Source organism: Polyodon spathula, chromosome 13, assembly GCF_017654505.1.
Source record: "Polyodon spathula isolate WHYD16114869_AA chromosome 13, ASM1765450v1, whole genome shotgun sequence".
NCBI classification, from domain to species: Eukaryota; Metazoa; Chordata; class Actinopteri; order Acipenseriformes; family Polyodontidae; genus Polyodon; species Polyodon spathula.
In genome coordinates, this window is record NC_054546.1 from 13,706,666 (window position 1) to 13,723,593 (window position 16,928).

Genomic DNA, 16,928 nt, shown 5'->3' on the forward strand with positions numbered 1-16,928 from the left:
ATAAAGACAAGACAGTCCAGTTGTCCACATCCAAAAAGTCATAGCTGGAGAAAGAAAATTGAATAGTAGAACAGATGTAAACACAAACCGCACCCAGAAAAACAATCCACTCAGGTAATGTATGAAACTAAAAGCACACAGTTTACGCAACAGCACCTGTAAGTTTGTCTTAAAGTAATGTGGAATCACCACCAGTCTCTGAATCTAGTTCATCCTCATCCTCCTCTGTGTCCTTGGTTGTTCTGCTCTCAGACTGCTGCTCACTATGTTCTGAAGCTGTTCTAATGGCTGACTTACTACTATTTTCAGAAAATGTTCTACTCTTGGAACCTGAGTCCTGTGTTGACTCTGTTGCACTGGAATCTGTAGCACTAACTTATGATTTTCCTGTACTGCTTTTGCCACTAACATCAGATGTAACACTGTTTCTCGAGGTTTTCGACCTGCTCCTACTAACGTAACTACTTCTGGTAGTTTTTTGAGACAGCGTTCCATCTTCATCACTACCAACAACACCTGACTGAGCTTCGCCCTCATCTGTGCTCTGCATCATACTGCTCTCTATGCCTGTTCTATCTGTCATTTGGCTAAATGTGCTTATATTTTTGCTTCTTTCAGTGGAGGTAGTTCTCTGACTCATGGTGGATTTCTTTGACATTGTTCCCTCACTTATGTCATCTGTTGACTGTTTGCTTTCAGAATCCTCTTCATCTCATTCCTCATCCTCTGAACCAGATTCCTCTTCCTCAGTTTATTCAATAATATCCTCTGATCCTCCAGTAACTGTGGACCTTCTTGATCAGTAGCTGCTTCCTGAAATTCTTGAAGTTCTAGAGCTACCTTCACTATCAGAATAGGTTTTTTTGTCAGTTTCTATCTGTAGTCCCTCTACTACTCATGCTATCACCAGTTGACCTACCTTCTTGAGGCTCACTTGCTTCTGCTCCACTTATGTCTGTTCCTGCAGAGGCACTCTGCTAACCCTACTATGTCCTGAACCTCCACTCACCTCAGTTCCTGATGCACCAGTAACACTTTCTTGAGTAACTTCAAGATCTCCCTGTACTACACACTGAAGACATCTTGGATCCCGATTCTTCAATGTCCCAGGATCCTTCAGTTTTTCCTTCTTCATCGTCATCTTTATCCCCTTTCATGCTATCCTCCTCTGCATCAGATCCTTCCTGCCCAGTATCCGACTCAGACTTGCTTTCACCCTCTGCACCTTCTAGATCTTCCTGTTCTTCACCAGAATATACAGTACTTTCATTGGTTTCATATTAGTCCAGTGTAACTTTAAGATAATCTTTAATTTCCACCTGGGATGGTGCCGCACTACCTCTGAATAAAGACTCATCCCCAGACTTTTGACCTCCTTCACTTTCTGCCTCAGAAGCACTGCCCTCCTGTTCACTTTCAGCTGTGACACTGATGGAAATGCCTGACTTTCCCTCATCTTTTTCAGAATCGCTAACTGTCTGAGATCCTGATTCTTCTTTCTCACTTCCAGCTATAGAACTTTGACTAAAAGAGCCTTAAGATTTACATTGCAATTGCAATTACATGGAAATGGTGATGCGTTTTAGCATTTTACTTAGTCTTGATTTTGCCGAAGGTTTATCTTCAGCTGATTTCTGAAAGTAACTACCATTGATAACCATGCCTCCAGATGATCCACTTGTTATGCTGTCTTGACTATTCATGCGGTGAGCAGACACAAATTTTGCATAATCCTTGCATCCACCTTTTACATTCTGAAGTATCATTGGGAATATTTTAGCTTTCTTCCATGGAGAATAATGGGATGTTATGGCACCAGCAGGTTGATCTGCTACTCTAATGGCTGCTAATTTACTGGCTGCTGCTAATATACTAATTTTCAGTACTGATTTAAGCCTCTTTACAGCCTGTCCACCTCTAACGCCACTACCATCTGCAGGCTGTACTTCTTCAGGTTCTTACTGCCTGATCCCCTAATCCCTCTCTTGGAGATCTCTTTGGTGGTCCATGGAACTATGATAATGAAATGAATAAAGGTTAGCACTGTTATATGCAAAATCCACTGAACCTGAATCAGTGCTATTAGGAAGGTGCTATAAATGTATTCAAGTTAAGACTACAACTCCAGCAGCTGTTGAAATCTGTTCATATAAGTAGTTAAGTATTAATTGTTTTTTTTTTTTTTTTTTTTTTTTTTGGAAATGGGAAATACAATAAAACAAAACATTTCCATTTTCCCCCCATATCCAACCCCCCATTTTGGGGGGTGGGGGTGGGGGTGACCACACACCCGCTCTCTCTTACACACACACCCGCTCTCTCTTACACAGGACCCTGAGAATCCACATCAGACATTGAGACCTGAGGACTAGTTTATCAGCAATTTAATAGTATCTGCGGCTGCTTCCCAGGCATGTACAGTCCCCTCCTTGGCTCCTTGAACCCGAGAGATAGAACGCTCCATATAAATAATGTCAAGGAATGCAAGAGTCCATTGATGCCAGGGCAGGGAATCCAGTAAGGCCAGCGAGCAAAATCTGTTTTTGCCATACAGAAAGATCCAGTGATGAATCATCATTCAGCAAAAGGACTACAGGGGCACAAGGAATAGATTTTCTGAGTATAGTGGATAAGGTTGAATGAACTCTATCCTAGCCACATCGGGACATTCCCAAATCATATGAAAAAAGTGCCCATTGCACCCTTAGGACAAAGCGCACACAATAGGGTATCAGTGAGTTTCATTTGGAATACTCTCTGAGGGTTTAGATATATTCTGTGAATAAAATGGATCAGCTGGTGATTAGGGTTTTTGGAAGCATAGATTATCCCAGACAGTATCCCAGCAATTGTCTACATTTGCAGAGGTTATGTCCCTATTCTAAATAGCATGGTTTATAAGAGGCTCTTAATAGGTGAGTATAAAGTGTGGAGACCAAACCCTTTGTTTTAACCCCGTGTTCAGCATATCATGTAAAACAAGAGATGGTAACTCTGTCCCCCAGGGAACACCACAGGCACGCATTGTGGAGTGAAGACATAAATAAAAAAGAAAGAAATACCTGGTAAATTATATTGCAATTGCAGGTCTTTGGAATGTGCGAAGGTAGTTGTTTTTAGTAACATCTGCCAAAGTGTGAACACCTCACTCCACTCCACTGAGGGAAAACAAAAGGGCGGCCGCCTGACAAGAGTGCAGTGTTGTGAAAAACAGACGACTGATAATACCATTTAGTTCGAAGTTTAGTGTGTTTTTCTACCAAATTGCCATACTGTGATCAAATAAGAGATTATAGGACCAAAATGTAATTTGCATTGTTTAAGGGAAATACCAGAATAAACCAAATCTTGAAGTCTGTGTGGAGATACTACATTTTCTTCTAGTTGTCTCTATGAAATAGGAGCTCCAGCATAAAACCACACTATGATCGGTCGCAACCCAAATCACCAAAATTAGAAATTTGATAGGATCGAGTTAGGCAGTTGCATCCACCTGTTTAAATCTGCCTCGACCTGTCTGAAAATCATACTAAAGTTAGTGAGTACAGTCGAGTGTAAAGACGGGTGAATTTCAACACCAAGATATTTAAAATGCTTAACTACCTGTATGTTTGCAGACAAAACTATATCAGTCATTGCAGTATTCAGCGTCAACAGGGCAGACTTTGACCAATTGATTTGATATCCTGAGAGAGCACTGGAATCATTAAATATGTGAAGGAGCATTTAGGAGATATTTTTAATAAATAATAATACATCATCAGCATAAACCGATATGTGATGCAGGGTATTCTTGATAATGATAGGAGTAACAGCAGTAGATTGGCGAACTGCTTGTATGAGCGGCTCAAGGGAAAGATTTTTCAGCGTCTAATGAAAGGACTGAACACAGGGCTTCGATGTCCATAATGGTATGTATAACATGAAGGAGGCAGCGAACATTATCTGTCTCCAATAAAGTCTTAATAAATCCCCTTTGGTCATGATGGATTAATTTAGTCATGTATGTTTCAAGTCAACAAGAGAGCACCTTGGTGTACAATTTAACATCTGCGTCTATCAATTACAGAGGGTGATAACTAGCACAAAGAGAGGGGTCCTATTCTTTCTACAGCAACACAGATATAATAGCAGTATTAACATCTCTGCGAAAAGAACGTGCACCATCTGCAGCAGCAAAGGTCCCAATTGGTTCCAGAAAGTAAGACAAAATTCAGGGGAAACCTTTAATTTTGCTTAACCGGTACCGAGAATAGAGATCTGAAAACTACAGCACAATAAAATCAGCGATCCCTCGATTTTATTATCTGCAGAAGAGGAAGCGGCCATGTAAAAGCAAATCTAGGAATGTCTTGTTGTTTAAGGTTAGACTCCTGCACCATGGTAACATCTATTTTTTTTTTTAACACCAAACCCGTTTGTTATCAGTCATAAGTATCAAAACCAAATTCAGAAATCAGAGATCGATATGCAAGAAAGTAAAAAATAAATATACGGGTCAGAGAAACAAAAACAAAAACAAAAAACCAATGTCATGCAAGATCCTACCAACTGGGAAAAGGTCAATCAGGTTATACCAAAAAAAGACAGCAGTGGTTTCATCGAGATCACTACTTTTTCATGATACTGATGGCTCAAATTCTGGATTTAAAGCAGTGGCGGAGGATGCATTGTTTGTACTGTATTTGTATATTTTAACTATGTATTTTCATTCTGGCTGCCTTGTGTTGTATATCTAGGCTATTCATAGTAAAACTGTATCTTTCAAGTGAAACTACATGGGAGACTCAACTGCACCAAAAAAAATAAAAATAAAAATTCCAAAAGTTCCAAACGTCCATCTACACCTGCAGGATAAAAACAGTTAATCTACATGGCTCCATATTCAATAAAAAACAAGTTGTTTTTAAATGTTGAATTTAATCAACTGCTTTCCAATGGCATGAGTCAAAATCTTATCAAAGTATCAATATGAAAAGACAAAACAAAAAGAAAAATCTACGTAGACACTTGCAAGTATGTGCTGAAAATCAGAATTGTTAGTGCTAAAACCTAGAAACATCGCTTTTAGGAATATTTTCCCTGATGGATCACTACAGAATCAAAAGTGATTGAAAAACAAAAACAAAACATAGATATTGCATTTCATGTTCTCCATTCCAAATACAAATTGGAAGTTTGTATTCTACACAAGAGACATGTAAAAAAAAAAAAAAAAAAAAAAAAAAAAAAAAGAAAACAATTATAATAACATTTGAAGCTACTTACTCTTTATTGCATTTATTGCAGTTGAGAATCAAATCTTTCATAAACAAGCTTTTATGAAACAACATTTTAAACTCTGTTTTCAAGAACAGAGTTAAAAATCAAACCATCAACCTTGAATCTGTGATTGGCAAGTCCCATCCACCTCCCATCTAAACTAAATCAGAACACATTTTTTCCTATGTTTTATGTTTAAAGTGGCTTTTTATAGAAAGTACTAAACCATGGCTATGATGCACATCCTGTACAGAAAACTGTCCTTGATAGCCTGAAAGGGGCACTACAGTTCTGTCCAGAATGTGCAATCTGTACAATCAGTATGGAAAGCTTATATTTCACAGGTACCTCTCCCTCAGCAGATGACCCATGAGGACTATAGTAGTAGCTCCCATCATCCTCCATAATCACCTCTCCAGACTCGTCATACATTCCTGCTGGTGATATTAACTTCCTTCGACTTCCATACTGTGGCAATTCATACCTGCAACAGAAGAGAGACAGGCTTTTGTGGAGAGGACATGGGATGTTCTCTACTATAAAGGTCCACTTAAGGCAATCTTTACGTCTGCATTATTGAGCTTAAATTGGATCATTCGGCCATTAATAGGTTTAGGAGCCCTTGTGCCAGTGGTGAATCAGTCAGCAATGAGTCTCCTTTTATTCTTCTAAAGGCAATTCTCCTTCCTGAGGAATTCATTATGCTGGATAACCATACTATTCATTACAATCTGAGCTGGTGGTTCTACGAGTGCCAATTTATAAACTTTGGACACCGAGGGACAAAATAAGCCCGTGTCAAATGGATTTATAACAAAGGCAAAAATAACTAACATATGAAGAAAGCTATTTCGGTTCATAAATTGAAGCAGCATGATGTGATTTACAATTTTCCAAATGTGTATCATGTTATTACATCTTTGATTTCAATTAAAGCATTACAAAAATAAATCCTGATATAAAAATAATTATGAGTTTTACATAGTTTCCTTGTTTTTTAGTCAAATGGCTCTCTTTGAAGATTAGAATATTGAATTATCAGGAAACAGTAAATAACCACAATAAATCACCCTAAATGCTAAATAATATGAATGCTTAATATTGTAAAGTGCTCCACTTAAATATATGGGGGAATGGTGGAAACTCCAATGAATTTGTCACACAAGAGGAATACCTAGTGTTTGGTGCTGGTATGAACAGTGTTGCATTTTTCAAGACTTAGCAATATCTGAGTGAGTGAATCTGCATGAAGGTGTCAATGTCACCTGAAATTATAATGCTATTGATAAGGGCTGTGTCTGGCAGCTCTGATTACAAGCTTTATTAGTGTAACATATCAATCTCACCTTAGTGCTGGAAGGAAATCTTAAAAGCTGAGCTCAGCTGTTCATATATGCGACCATGTTACATTTGTATTGTGGACCATATGGGGAATGGTCAAACATACTGTGATGTAAAAAGAACATTAATTAATCTTGCTTAGACTGTATAACATTATACATTTATGGAATTTAAGAAACTTCTAGCAGATGTAGGGTTGCAACATTCAAACCTTTCAATATGGATATCAATTACAGCGAGATTACATTAAAATTTTGTTTCATAATTAGCTCCAAATAGCTTATGAATAAAATTAGCCAATGCTAATGAATGCTAATATCTAGACTGAAATAACTGATCACAGCAATGAAAATCCTGTTTCAAAGAGTACAAACTTACCCATGATCATAATTATAATAATCTTGTCCATAGTATTCCTGTCCAGGGTCAATACCAGATTCCATGGAGAGTTCCTGTCATAAAAGCAAAGTCATCAGTCTAAGGCCTGTGGTTGTTGTTTAGAGAAACAGTAGCAAAAGAAAAACGAGTAAAAGATATCTGTATGGTTTTGCAAAAGTAATAATTCTGTACCTCTGGTCTTAGAAGAGATGGTCTTAGCAATTGCTGTTGCTGCCACAGATTAGGTGAAAGACAGGAGAAAGTGAAAACAGAAAGAATATATTGAAAGATTTATCAGGCTGATATTACAGTAGATGTAAAGTGGTTACTGGAGCTTTGCCAGCCGTAAGTGAAACATTGCAGGCGTAGACAGTGGTAATCAACCCTCTAACTCCCCTCCCATCAATCAAAGAAAAAGGTTTACAACTGACCAGGAAGCTGGGCCTGTGATAATTCTGTCAATATTTGAATGTATTGATCTAGATCTGACTCAAGCACTACACTCAATTATTCTAATGCTTGCAAAGAAAACAATAGCAAGAACTTACCTCTTGTTGCCCATATCTTTGCCTTTAGAAAAACAAAACAAAACACAAAATAAATAAATCAATAGATCAGCAAACCTAATAAAAAGCAGACTTCATTCAGTGATACAGCAAACAGTTTTTCGCTGACCATAAATTACCTTGTAATTGTGAGTTTCCGATCACATGCAGGTCTAATGAGCAAGTATTGTTTGGCCTCTTCCTCAGGGACCTCATTGAAAATTTGATCTTTTGGTGTCAGTGATCAATATTTCACATTGTAATTGTAACCTATGCACTTAAGCACATCAGGGGGTAACATATTTTCTGTTCTTGTCCACTTCTACATGAAAGGTAGGTCACAAAGCCATTGTGTATTCATGTTCATTGTATGCATAAAGTGAATACCATATTAAAAAAACAAACCTCATAAGTTTTATAAGTGTGAATGTTAAATGGTAATTAATACAGGGTCCTATTTTCCACTGTGCTGTTATTTATAATCACAATTCATGTCACCTGCTACACAATTTCCCCTTACTCTTAAATAACTTTGTTGCATTTATATTAGATGTTGTTTAGATTGGGTTATTGAATTCAAAGGAAGGGGCATTTCAACACATTTAATAAAGGCTGGTGAGAAATACAGAACATAGTTTAACAAACTCTAGTTTCTAAAGTACCCAATGTATGTAAACACAGTTAATTTTCATTTCATGACTGATGCTCATTGTACATAACAATGTTGCAAGGAAAAAGAGAAGACTAACATTATGATGAGACCAAGCAAGTTCAAAGAAAGCAAACTAGGGAAAGCATTAAATTACATTGGAGGGAAAAATGAAAGACAAAGACAAGCAAGCAATTTTTTATTTTTAATATCACCATGCGTAATGTCTTTGAATTCCAATCCAACACACACAAATTACTGCAACTGTCCTTTGATGTGAAAGTAATGAGTAATTCAAATAAAGATTGATCACTAAAAAATAATTTGTGACTTTCATAAGACCTTTTGAATTTCTTTTTTCTTACATACTTAATAGGTTTGTAAGGCAAAACTATAAAGTTCTAAGCACCACACTTACAGACAGGAAGCATGAAACTGAAAGACAAATAGGTCCTGCTGGGCTGCCATTATGTAAGTTCTATTTCACAGATAGCAAGTGATGCATACCTCAACTGTACTTCACTAACATTTCAACTGCAACAGTTATAAATCTGTATTAACCTTAGAGAAGTTGAATGTGCTAAATCTGCATGGCCATGCTTTTCTCATACTATTCATAATCTGTGCTTTACCATATTGTTTATTTTATTCTTTACCATGTGTGGCAGATCAGAGCTCTGCCCTATATAGATTGCCAGGGATGGGGTTAAATTTTCCCATACCTGCCTGGGTTTATTGTGTTCAGGTGGCTGGGGTTGATTGGAGTAATTAACGATCAATCAGCACTCAACCACCTGACATAAAAGGAGGCCTCAGCTTCCCATTAGGAGAGGAGGGAGCCGAGGAAGCAAGCTGGCGTTGGCGTTGGCGTTGGCGTTGGCGTTGGCGTTGGCTGTTTTTGGTTTTGTGAATTTTCTAATCCAGTGAAGGCATCGCCCAGCCTGGAAAGCTTTATTTTTGTAAGTTTTGATTTGTGTTTTGCTATTGGTGTTTAAATATCTTTGTTTTTGCCCTTGTGCCTTTTATTTTGTGCTTATTTATAACAAAAGTATTTTTTTTTTTGAACTGCAGTCTGTCTCTGGGCCTCTATCCACTCTCCAGCCTGTCACACCATGCTTTACAGTTTGTTTGTATTTTGCCACACCTACCTTATGCAACAAGCTTTGACTATGCTTCATTACATTTTGTTATAATCTGTTGTCCAAAAGACTATTGCTAGCTGACTTTTTTTTAATTTCATGGTCTTACAAGTCCTGTAATAATGCAGATTATATATTACTACTAGATATACCCTACGGTGCATTCGTCAAAATCCAATATATATGTGCACATAATTAAAAACACACTAGACTAGTTTATTCATAAAAATACTGTATACAGGGCCTTGAGGATGTCTGTTTTTTTGTCAGAAATATGTACACATGAATCAAGGGAAGGAAAGTCAATATCGAAACAAATGTGTGTTGCTTAATAAAAAAGACAATGAAGCTGTAAGAACATAAGAAAGTTTACAAACGAGAGGAGGCCATTCGGCCCATCTTGCTCGTTTGGTTGTTAGTAGCTTATTGATCCCAAAATCTCATCAAGCAGCTTCTTGAATGATCCCAGGGTGTCAGCTTCAACAACATTACTGGAGAGTTGATTCCAGACCCTCACAATTCTCTGTGTAAAAAAGTGCCTCCTATTTTCTGTTCTGAATGCCCCTTTGTCTAAACTCCATTTGTGACTCCTGGTCCTTGTTTCTTTTTTCAGGCTGAAAAAGTCCCTTGGGTCGACACTGTCAATACCTTTTAGAATTTTGAATGCTTGAATTAGGTCGCCACGTAGTCTTCTTTGTTCAAGACTGAACAGATTCAATTCTTTTAGCCTGTCTGCACATGACATGCCTTTTAAGCCCGGAATAATTCTGGTCGCTGCTCTTTGCACTCTTTCTAGAGCAGCAATATCTTTTTTATAGCGAGGTGACCAGAACTGAACACAATATTCAAGATGAGGTCTTACTAGTGCATTGTACAGTTTTAACATTACTTCCCTTGATTTAAATTCAACACTTTTCACAATGTATCCGAGCATCTTGTTAGCCTTTTTTATAGCTTCCCCACATTGTCTAGATGAAGACATTTTTGAGTCAACATAAACTCCTAGGTCTTTTTCATAGATTCCTTCTCCAATTTCAGTATCTCCCATATGATATTTATAATGTACATTTTTATTTCCTGCGTGCAGTACCTTACACTTTTCTCTATTAAATGTCATTTGCCATGTGTCTGCCCAGTTCTGAATCTTGTCTAGATCATTTTGAATGACCTTTGCTGCTGCAACAGTGTTTGCAACTCCTCCTACTTTTGTGTCGTCTGCAAATTTAACAAGTTTGCTTACTATACCAGAATCTAAATCATTAATGTAGATTAGGAATAGCAGAGGACCTAATACTGATCCCTGTGGTACACCGCTGGTTACCACACTCCATTCTGAGGTTTTTCCTCTAATCAGTACTTTCTGTTTCCTACATGTTAACCACTCCCTAATCCATGTACATGTGTTTCCTTGAATCCCAACTGCGTTCAGTTTGAGAATTAATCTTTTGTGCGGGACTTTGTCAAAAGCTTTCTGGAAATCTAAATAAACCATGTCATATGCTTTACAATTATCCATTATTGATGTTGCATCCTCAAAAAAATCAAGCAAGTTAGTTAGACACGATCTCCCTTTCCTAAAACCATGTTGACTGTCTCCCAGGACCCTGTTACCATATAGGTAATTTTCCATTTTGGATCTTATTATAGTTTCCATAAGTTTGCATATAATAGAAGTCAGGCTTACTGGTCTGTAGTTACCTGGTTCAGTTTTGTTTCACTTTTTGTGGATCGGTATTGCGTTTGCAATTTTCCAGTCTGTCGGTACCACCCCTGTGTCAAGAGACTGCTGCATGATCTTGGTTAGCGGTTTGTAAATAACTTCTTTCATTTATTTGAGTACTATTGGGAGGATCTCATCCAGCCCAGGGGATTTGTTTATTTTAAGAGCTCCTAGTCCCTTTAACACTTCTGCCTCAGTTATGCTAAAGTTATTTAAAACTGGATAGGAACTGGATGACATGTGGGGCATGTTGTCAGTATCTTCCTTTGTAAAAACTTGTGAAAAGTAATCATTTAATATATTTGCTATTTTTTTTTCTTCATTTACGATTTTGCCATTTGTATCTCTTAAACATTTAATCTCCTCTTTGAATGTTCGCTTGCTGTTGTAATATTGGAAAAACATTTTGGAATCGGTACACTCTTTGATGCAAGCCAGCGATCATTACATATAACTACACAGCATACACTATTAATTAACAACAGTTACTTTTGGTGTGATGACATTTGAGCTTACTGGGAAACAGTTGCTGCCAACCAGCTTCATGACTGATTAGTCAACTAATCAAGGGTAGCACAGCAGCACGCAGGGCTAAAGACTGACTTATTATTTATTTATTTATTTTTTCCTGTCAAGTAAAAAGATTTTAAGACAGAGCAGAAATAAATATTTAGGAGAGGAGCACTAGGAAAGAAAAGCCAGGGATAGTGCGTAATTTTAAATGTCACTTTCATCCATAAAAATGGAACATTCAGTGGTGCGTTCCTTGATTGAGGAGCACCACCAAACAGGGAAATGACACATGACATGAAGTGTAGCTGTATGTTTTGGATGCATCCTCCCCCCAGATGGTTATAAAAACTGATGACAATGAATCTTTTTAGCAGAGACAATCAAATGCGTTATATACTGTAAGTCTGTTTCATGTAAATAGAGTTACGTGAATGTGTTGAACTTATCAGTGATACACAGGTGAAGAACTAGATAGAAACTGTAAATACCGTACAGACAACTGAACAGTGAGAACATCATGGACTAGTACTACATAAAGGCACAGAAAATTACAATGAAAAGAAGCAGAAACGTGCACCAGTTATCAAAACTTTATATGACTCTCAGAAGTTAATGACAGTGACATAGTACCAGATTGTAATGCCATGCAACACTACTATAACATATTTGTATATATTGTTGGGGGATATGAATATCAGTTTTACCCTAGCTATAGTGATACATTTGAGACATTAAGTAAATTATATGTCGTTACTTGACTATTATTGCATTAGTTTCAACACAATTTATCAATCTTTACAAAAACAAATCTATATTTTTGTTATAGTATATGTGGTCCTCTGCCCATACTTTTTGAAGCATTTTCTGACAGCTATATCTTAAGCAAGGACATAAAATGACACACGATATAGCTAATATATAAAACAGTTTGAACAGGACATAAAATGATACATGACATATCTAATATATAAAACAGTTAATGTAATGTGTTAGTTAAATTAGAGATATGCAAACAATATTTACAACCAATGGCAAACATGAAAAGTAAAAGAAGAAATGACACAAATGAAGCTGAGAAGAAAGAGAACAGGATAGAACTACAAGGCTGTTGACTGAGATGGAAAGCGTTTTTCAAGCTCCTTAATTATACAGTTCAAGCTGCCATTTGACTGGCTTTGATCCTCAGAAGTTTCAGTCTTTTGTGCCTCAGGCTCGGTTGTTACTTTTGGCCTGGGGACATTCTTCAGTACCTTTTGGTCTATTTGACTGTACATATTGGCAACAGATTTTTCTATTTCTGCTAAGTTCTGGATACTTTTGAGAATCCCTTTCAGTTCCTTTCTGGGGGCTGGAGGTTGGGTTGCCTGAGGGGGAGAGGGTGTGCGTCCCTTCTGAGATAAGGACACTGGCCGTAGAGAGGACACAGAGGGAAAAAGAGGCAAGAGAAATGGAGAGACAGGTCGAGTAGAAGTTGATAAAGATGGTGGGAGTGGTGGGGGAGGAGGTGGAGGAGGCAGAGAATGGGGAAGTGGTGGATAGAAATAAGGAGGTGGAGGGGGAGGTGGGGGGACATTAGGAGGTTCTGGTATGATCTCAGCTTCCACCTTATTTGGTCCCACTGCGAGATAAGTGGAGTTTGCAAAGCTGGACTTCCGGGATATAGGGGGAGCTGGTTTGTGAGCTGGGGGTGGAGAACCATCAGAAAGAGTAATGACAATAGAAGGAGCAGGAAAGTCCAATTGTGGAACAGGAGATAATGTAGGACAGGAATGGAGATCTGGTACAGAAAGCAAGTGATCGGGAGCTAAATCTAGCATGCTTCCCTGCATTTCAGTATGGTTGCATTTCAATGGCAAAGGGGACTGCTGTCCTTTCAAATTGCAAGCTTGAAGGTGCTTAATTTCCTGTAAGGCTTGTTGCTCAAATTGCCTTGCCTGTTCTTTAACTGTTAACTTTGTTTCAACATTTTTACACCTTGGGCTACAAACCCGGCTCCACTGATCTTTATTTTCTCTTAGCTCTGCTCTAAGCAGCTCCAGATCCCACTGAACTGGATCCATAACAACTTGCCTACTTAAAGCATCATACATTGACCTGTGCATGCGTGATGGCAATGTCCATGCATGGGAAGGACCTCCAGAAGGAAACTTTAGAAGGGAATCTTTCAAGCCCAGTCTCTGGGAAGAAGGTCTGCCAAATAAGGCTTTTCTTTTTCGGGAGAGGCCACCACTCTCTCGGTTGTTGAGAATGCTTTCGTCATACAGAGGGTTATTGGTAGTCAATGGGTTTTCATCTGACAAAAATGTAATGTTACTAGCAGACTTTGGGAGTTTGTTGTACAATGATCCATTGACACTGGATTTCTTGTGAGCTGAAATGGCACGTGTTGCACACGTGCTTATAAGTCTTTGCCGATCTCCCTCTTCTAAAACAGACTTTTTTCCCCTGCTTTGTTGAAAATGGTAGAGAAGAAAAAGTCTTAAAAGAAAAGAAGATAATGAGGTGTAAGGAAACATGCAAGGACACAGATTTCCATTCAAGTTCTAAGATGTGTCTATTTCCTAAAGTAATACACTCCATCCTCATTTCAAGGATCTCCCTTAAAACATTGTTGGTCTATTCAGAAAATTTGAATTTTTGCAACTGGATCAACAACTTGCTAAACAATTAGGAATACAATCTAAGGTCTCTTAAGCATTATCAAATTGTTGATTCCTCATTTTGCAACATTATTTTGGATTTTTCTCCTGTTATGTTTTGAAAGGCCCTTTAGTGAGAGTGATCTTTGTTCCAGGGATTACAAATCTACCAAACAGCTTCTTGTGCAAAAGGAATTTACTAAACTTAGAGACAAAAGGGAAGGGGTGAACTCTATCCTTGCAAATGTAATGTGCTGGGCTTAGATTTTATCTATGCCCTACACATTCAATGGATTGCCTTGAACAAATTTCCCAGACAGCTGTGCTACACAGTAATGGAACAGCTCTGTTCAATTTTAGCTTGCAGAATTCAGTATTCAAGTAAAGGGGTTGCATGCAGGGCCAATGATTTTCCATGATAATGTAATGGAATTAGCATGCTGAAATGGAATTAAATGTTTGAAAAAAAAAAAAAAAAATCATACTTTACTTATTTAACCCTTTTTTCCAGTATTGCCTGTGCTTTATATTGCATTTTGTCCAGGGGTGGCCAAAGTTGGCTCTTCTATTCCTGGTCTTTGTTCCAACCCGTTCTAAATTGTTTAATTGAACCAATTAAACCTCCATCCAGACCTTGAAGTAGTTAATGATATAATTTGACCTGTTAAACCTGGAGTGAAATGGCCTTCCAGGACTGTGATTGGACACCCCTGCTCTAGCAGCAGCTATAAAAAATATAAACTGTAACCTGTGCTAATTCGGCATCTTTATCAACATATTTAAGTTTGGCATCGGGCCCAATAGCAAAACCATTAAATTATTTTAACACTAACACATATGTTATTGCAGTTATGTCTGCAGTTCCCATGGCATTGCACAAGTAAGCTTGTAGAGTTTGTACCAAAAAAAAAAGTATTCACTTAATGTTTGAAAACTATATTTTGTTTAAACATAACCACTTTAAGAATAAGTAGGCTCTCCCACTGCAGTCTTGTTTCTGCCATGTATTGCTATTAATAAATTAAAACAATAGATTGACACTCGAAAACCATTATTAATATCTTGACTTTTCTTCTGCTCTTTGCTGTGCCTTTTCTATTTTTTTCTTGACATGTCTGGCGTGTTATATTACTTATACATTCTACGATTATTTTTCCCAATAATTTTTGTTTTGATCAGTTATGCGGGAGCCACGAGGAATATTATCATGTCATAAAATAAACGACAGGTACAGCGTGCTGTCTCAGGGTTAAGTCTAAAGATGTGAGACTATTGAGAAAACAGCTGCTAAATCATTACAGCTTGTTTGAATTACCAGTTGAAGTTAAACTTTAGTATTGAGCATTTAAATGTTGATGATTAGTCTTGTTCAGTATTATTTTTTGTGCATTTAGTATTTTTCACTTTTGTGAAACAGAAAACAGTAATTTTTTAAACGTAAAATCATTGGCTCCATGCATGAACATAATCAATACTGTAGGTATATTATTTGTTTTAAATGAATAGTTGTGTAATTCTTTAACTTAATCAAACTTTAATGCAATTTAAATAAACATATTTTTATACTATATATATATCAAATATATATATATATATATATATATATATATATATATATATATATATATATATATATATATATATATATATATATATATATATATATATACTAGAAATACAGCAATGTAAAGAAGTAAGATCAGTCTTGTTTATAAGCAGAATTAACCACACGTTCACATCTTTTGTTTAACTTAATCAAACTTTAGACTAGAAATACAGCAATGTAAGTTCTGTTTTGTTTATAAGCAGGATTAACCACATGTTCACACCTTTGCAGCCTAGGACTGTACTGTTCAAGCTACTATTGGGAGTATTGCATTACAAGGTAGTCAGTGTTTTAAAGAGGAAGTCTCATTTGGGCTTCTCTACACAAGTTTACAAAAACTAAAAACATAAAGGGGGATACCAAGATAGAAAAAAAAAAAAAAAAAACAGTACATAGTTAACCAATGAAGCTAAATTCAGGTAGGATATAAACAATCTAATTGAGACTTCCCCTTTAATTATATTACTTGACTCTTATACACTTTATTAAAGGGCTATTGAAATATTATGGTATCAAGTGCTTTCTATAGAATCTTTCACCTGCAAGGTGTTGTCACTATAATACTCCTTGCACTTATTTTGATTAGAATAATTGAAACACTCACAGGAGCTGCCTTACACCCCAATCTTTTTTTTTTCCTTCTAATTATTAGGATCAATGTTATTAACCAGAACAGACAAATGTACAACACCTAGCAGAATTAAAATATGCTGGTTAGCTAGTTGGTTTACTTAGCTCATGAAACTAAAAATGCTGAAGACAGTATGACAAAAGTCTACTTACTGCTGCCTGAATCCATAAATAGGTAATGAATGAACATGACAGGAGACAGATAAAGAAAGGTGAAGAAAATGTATGCAAAGAACAGCAAACTTAACACCCAACAGTATTTGCAAAACAGGTTAAGTGAAACATGAAAGTAGGTTTGAATGCAATCTAGCCAAAGTAACCTTAGGTGAAAGGTTTCAGAAATTAACAACATTTAGTCTTTTTATTTTATTCAGCTTTTTGTGAAAATGTTCTCCATGGTGTAATTTCATGCTCTTATATTATTCTACCAAGTGTTAAGATGTATTTTAAATGTGCACTAGCATTCGATATCTGTCCAGTACTCTGAGGAGCAGACAGTGTAATGC

At 37.0% G+C, this 16,928-nt stretch overlaps 1 protein-coding gene across 2 annotated transcripts in view; it reads right to left on the bottom strand.

Annotated features, from left to right (window-relative positions):
• The window catches only part of LOC121325229 (protocadherin-15-like), a 170,628-nt gene that overhangs the window by 1,569 nt on the left and 152,131 nt on the right, over positions 1–16,928 (bottom strand). Inside the window, exons 33-36 of one of the 2 annotated variants that reach the window (XM_041267608.1) lie at positions 7,530–7,551; positions 7,174–7,212; positions 6,982–7,055; positions 5,611–5,746 (exon numbers count right to left, since the gene is read on the bottom strand). In XM_041267608.1, the coding sequence (XP_041123542.1) occupies positions 5,611–5,746; positions 6,982–7,055; positions 7,174–7,212; positions 7,530–7,551 (271 nt within the window). Of the gene's footprint in view, positions 1–5,610; positions 5,747–6,981; positions 7,056–7,173; positions 7,213–7,529; positions 7,552–12,644; positions 13,983–16,005; positions 16,031–16,928 lie in introns of those variants that run through there. The other variant, XM_041267607.1, reaches the window with a different exon arrangement.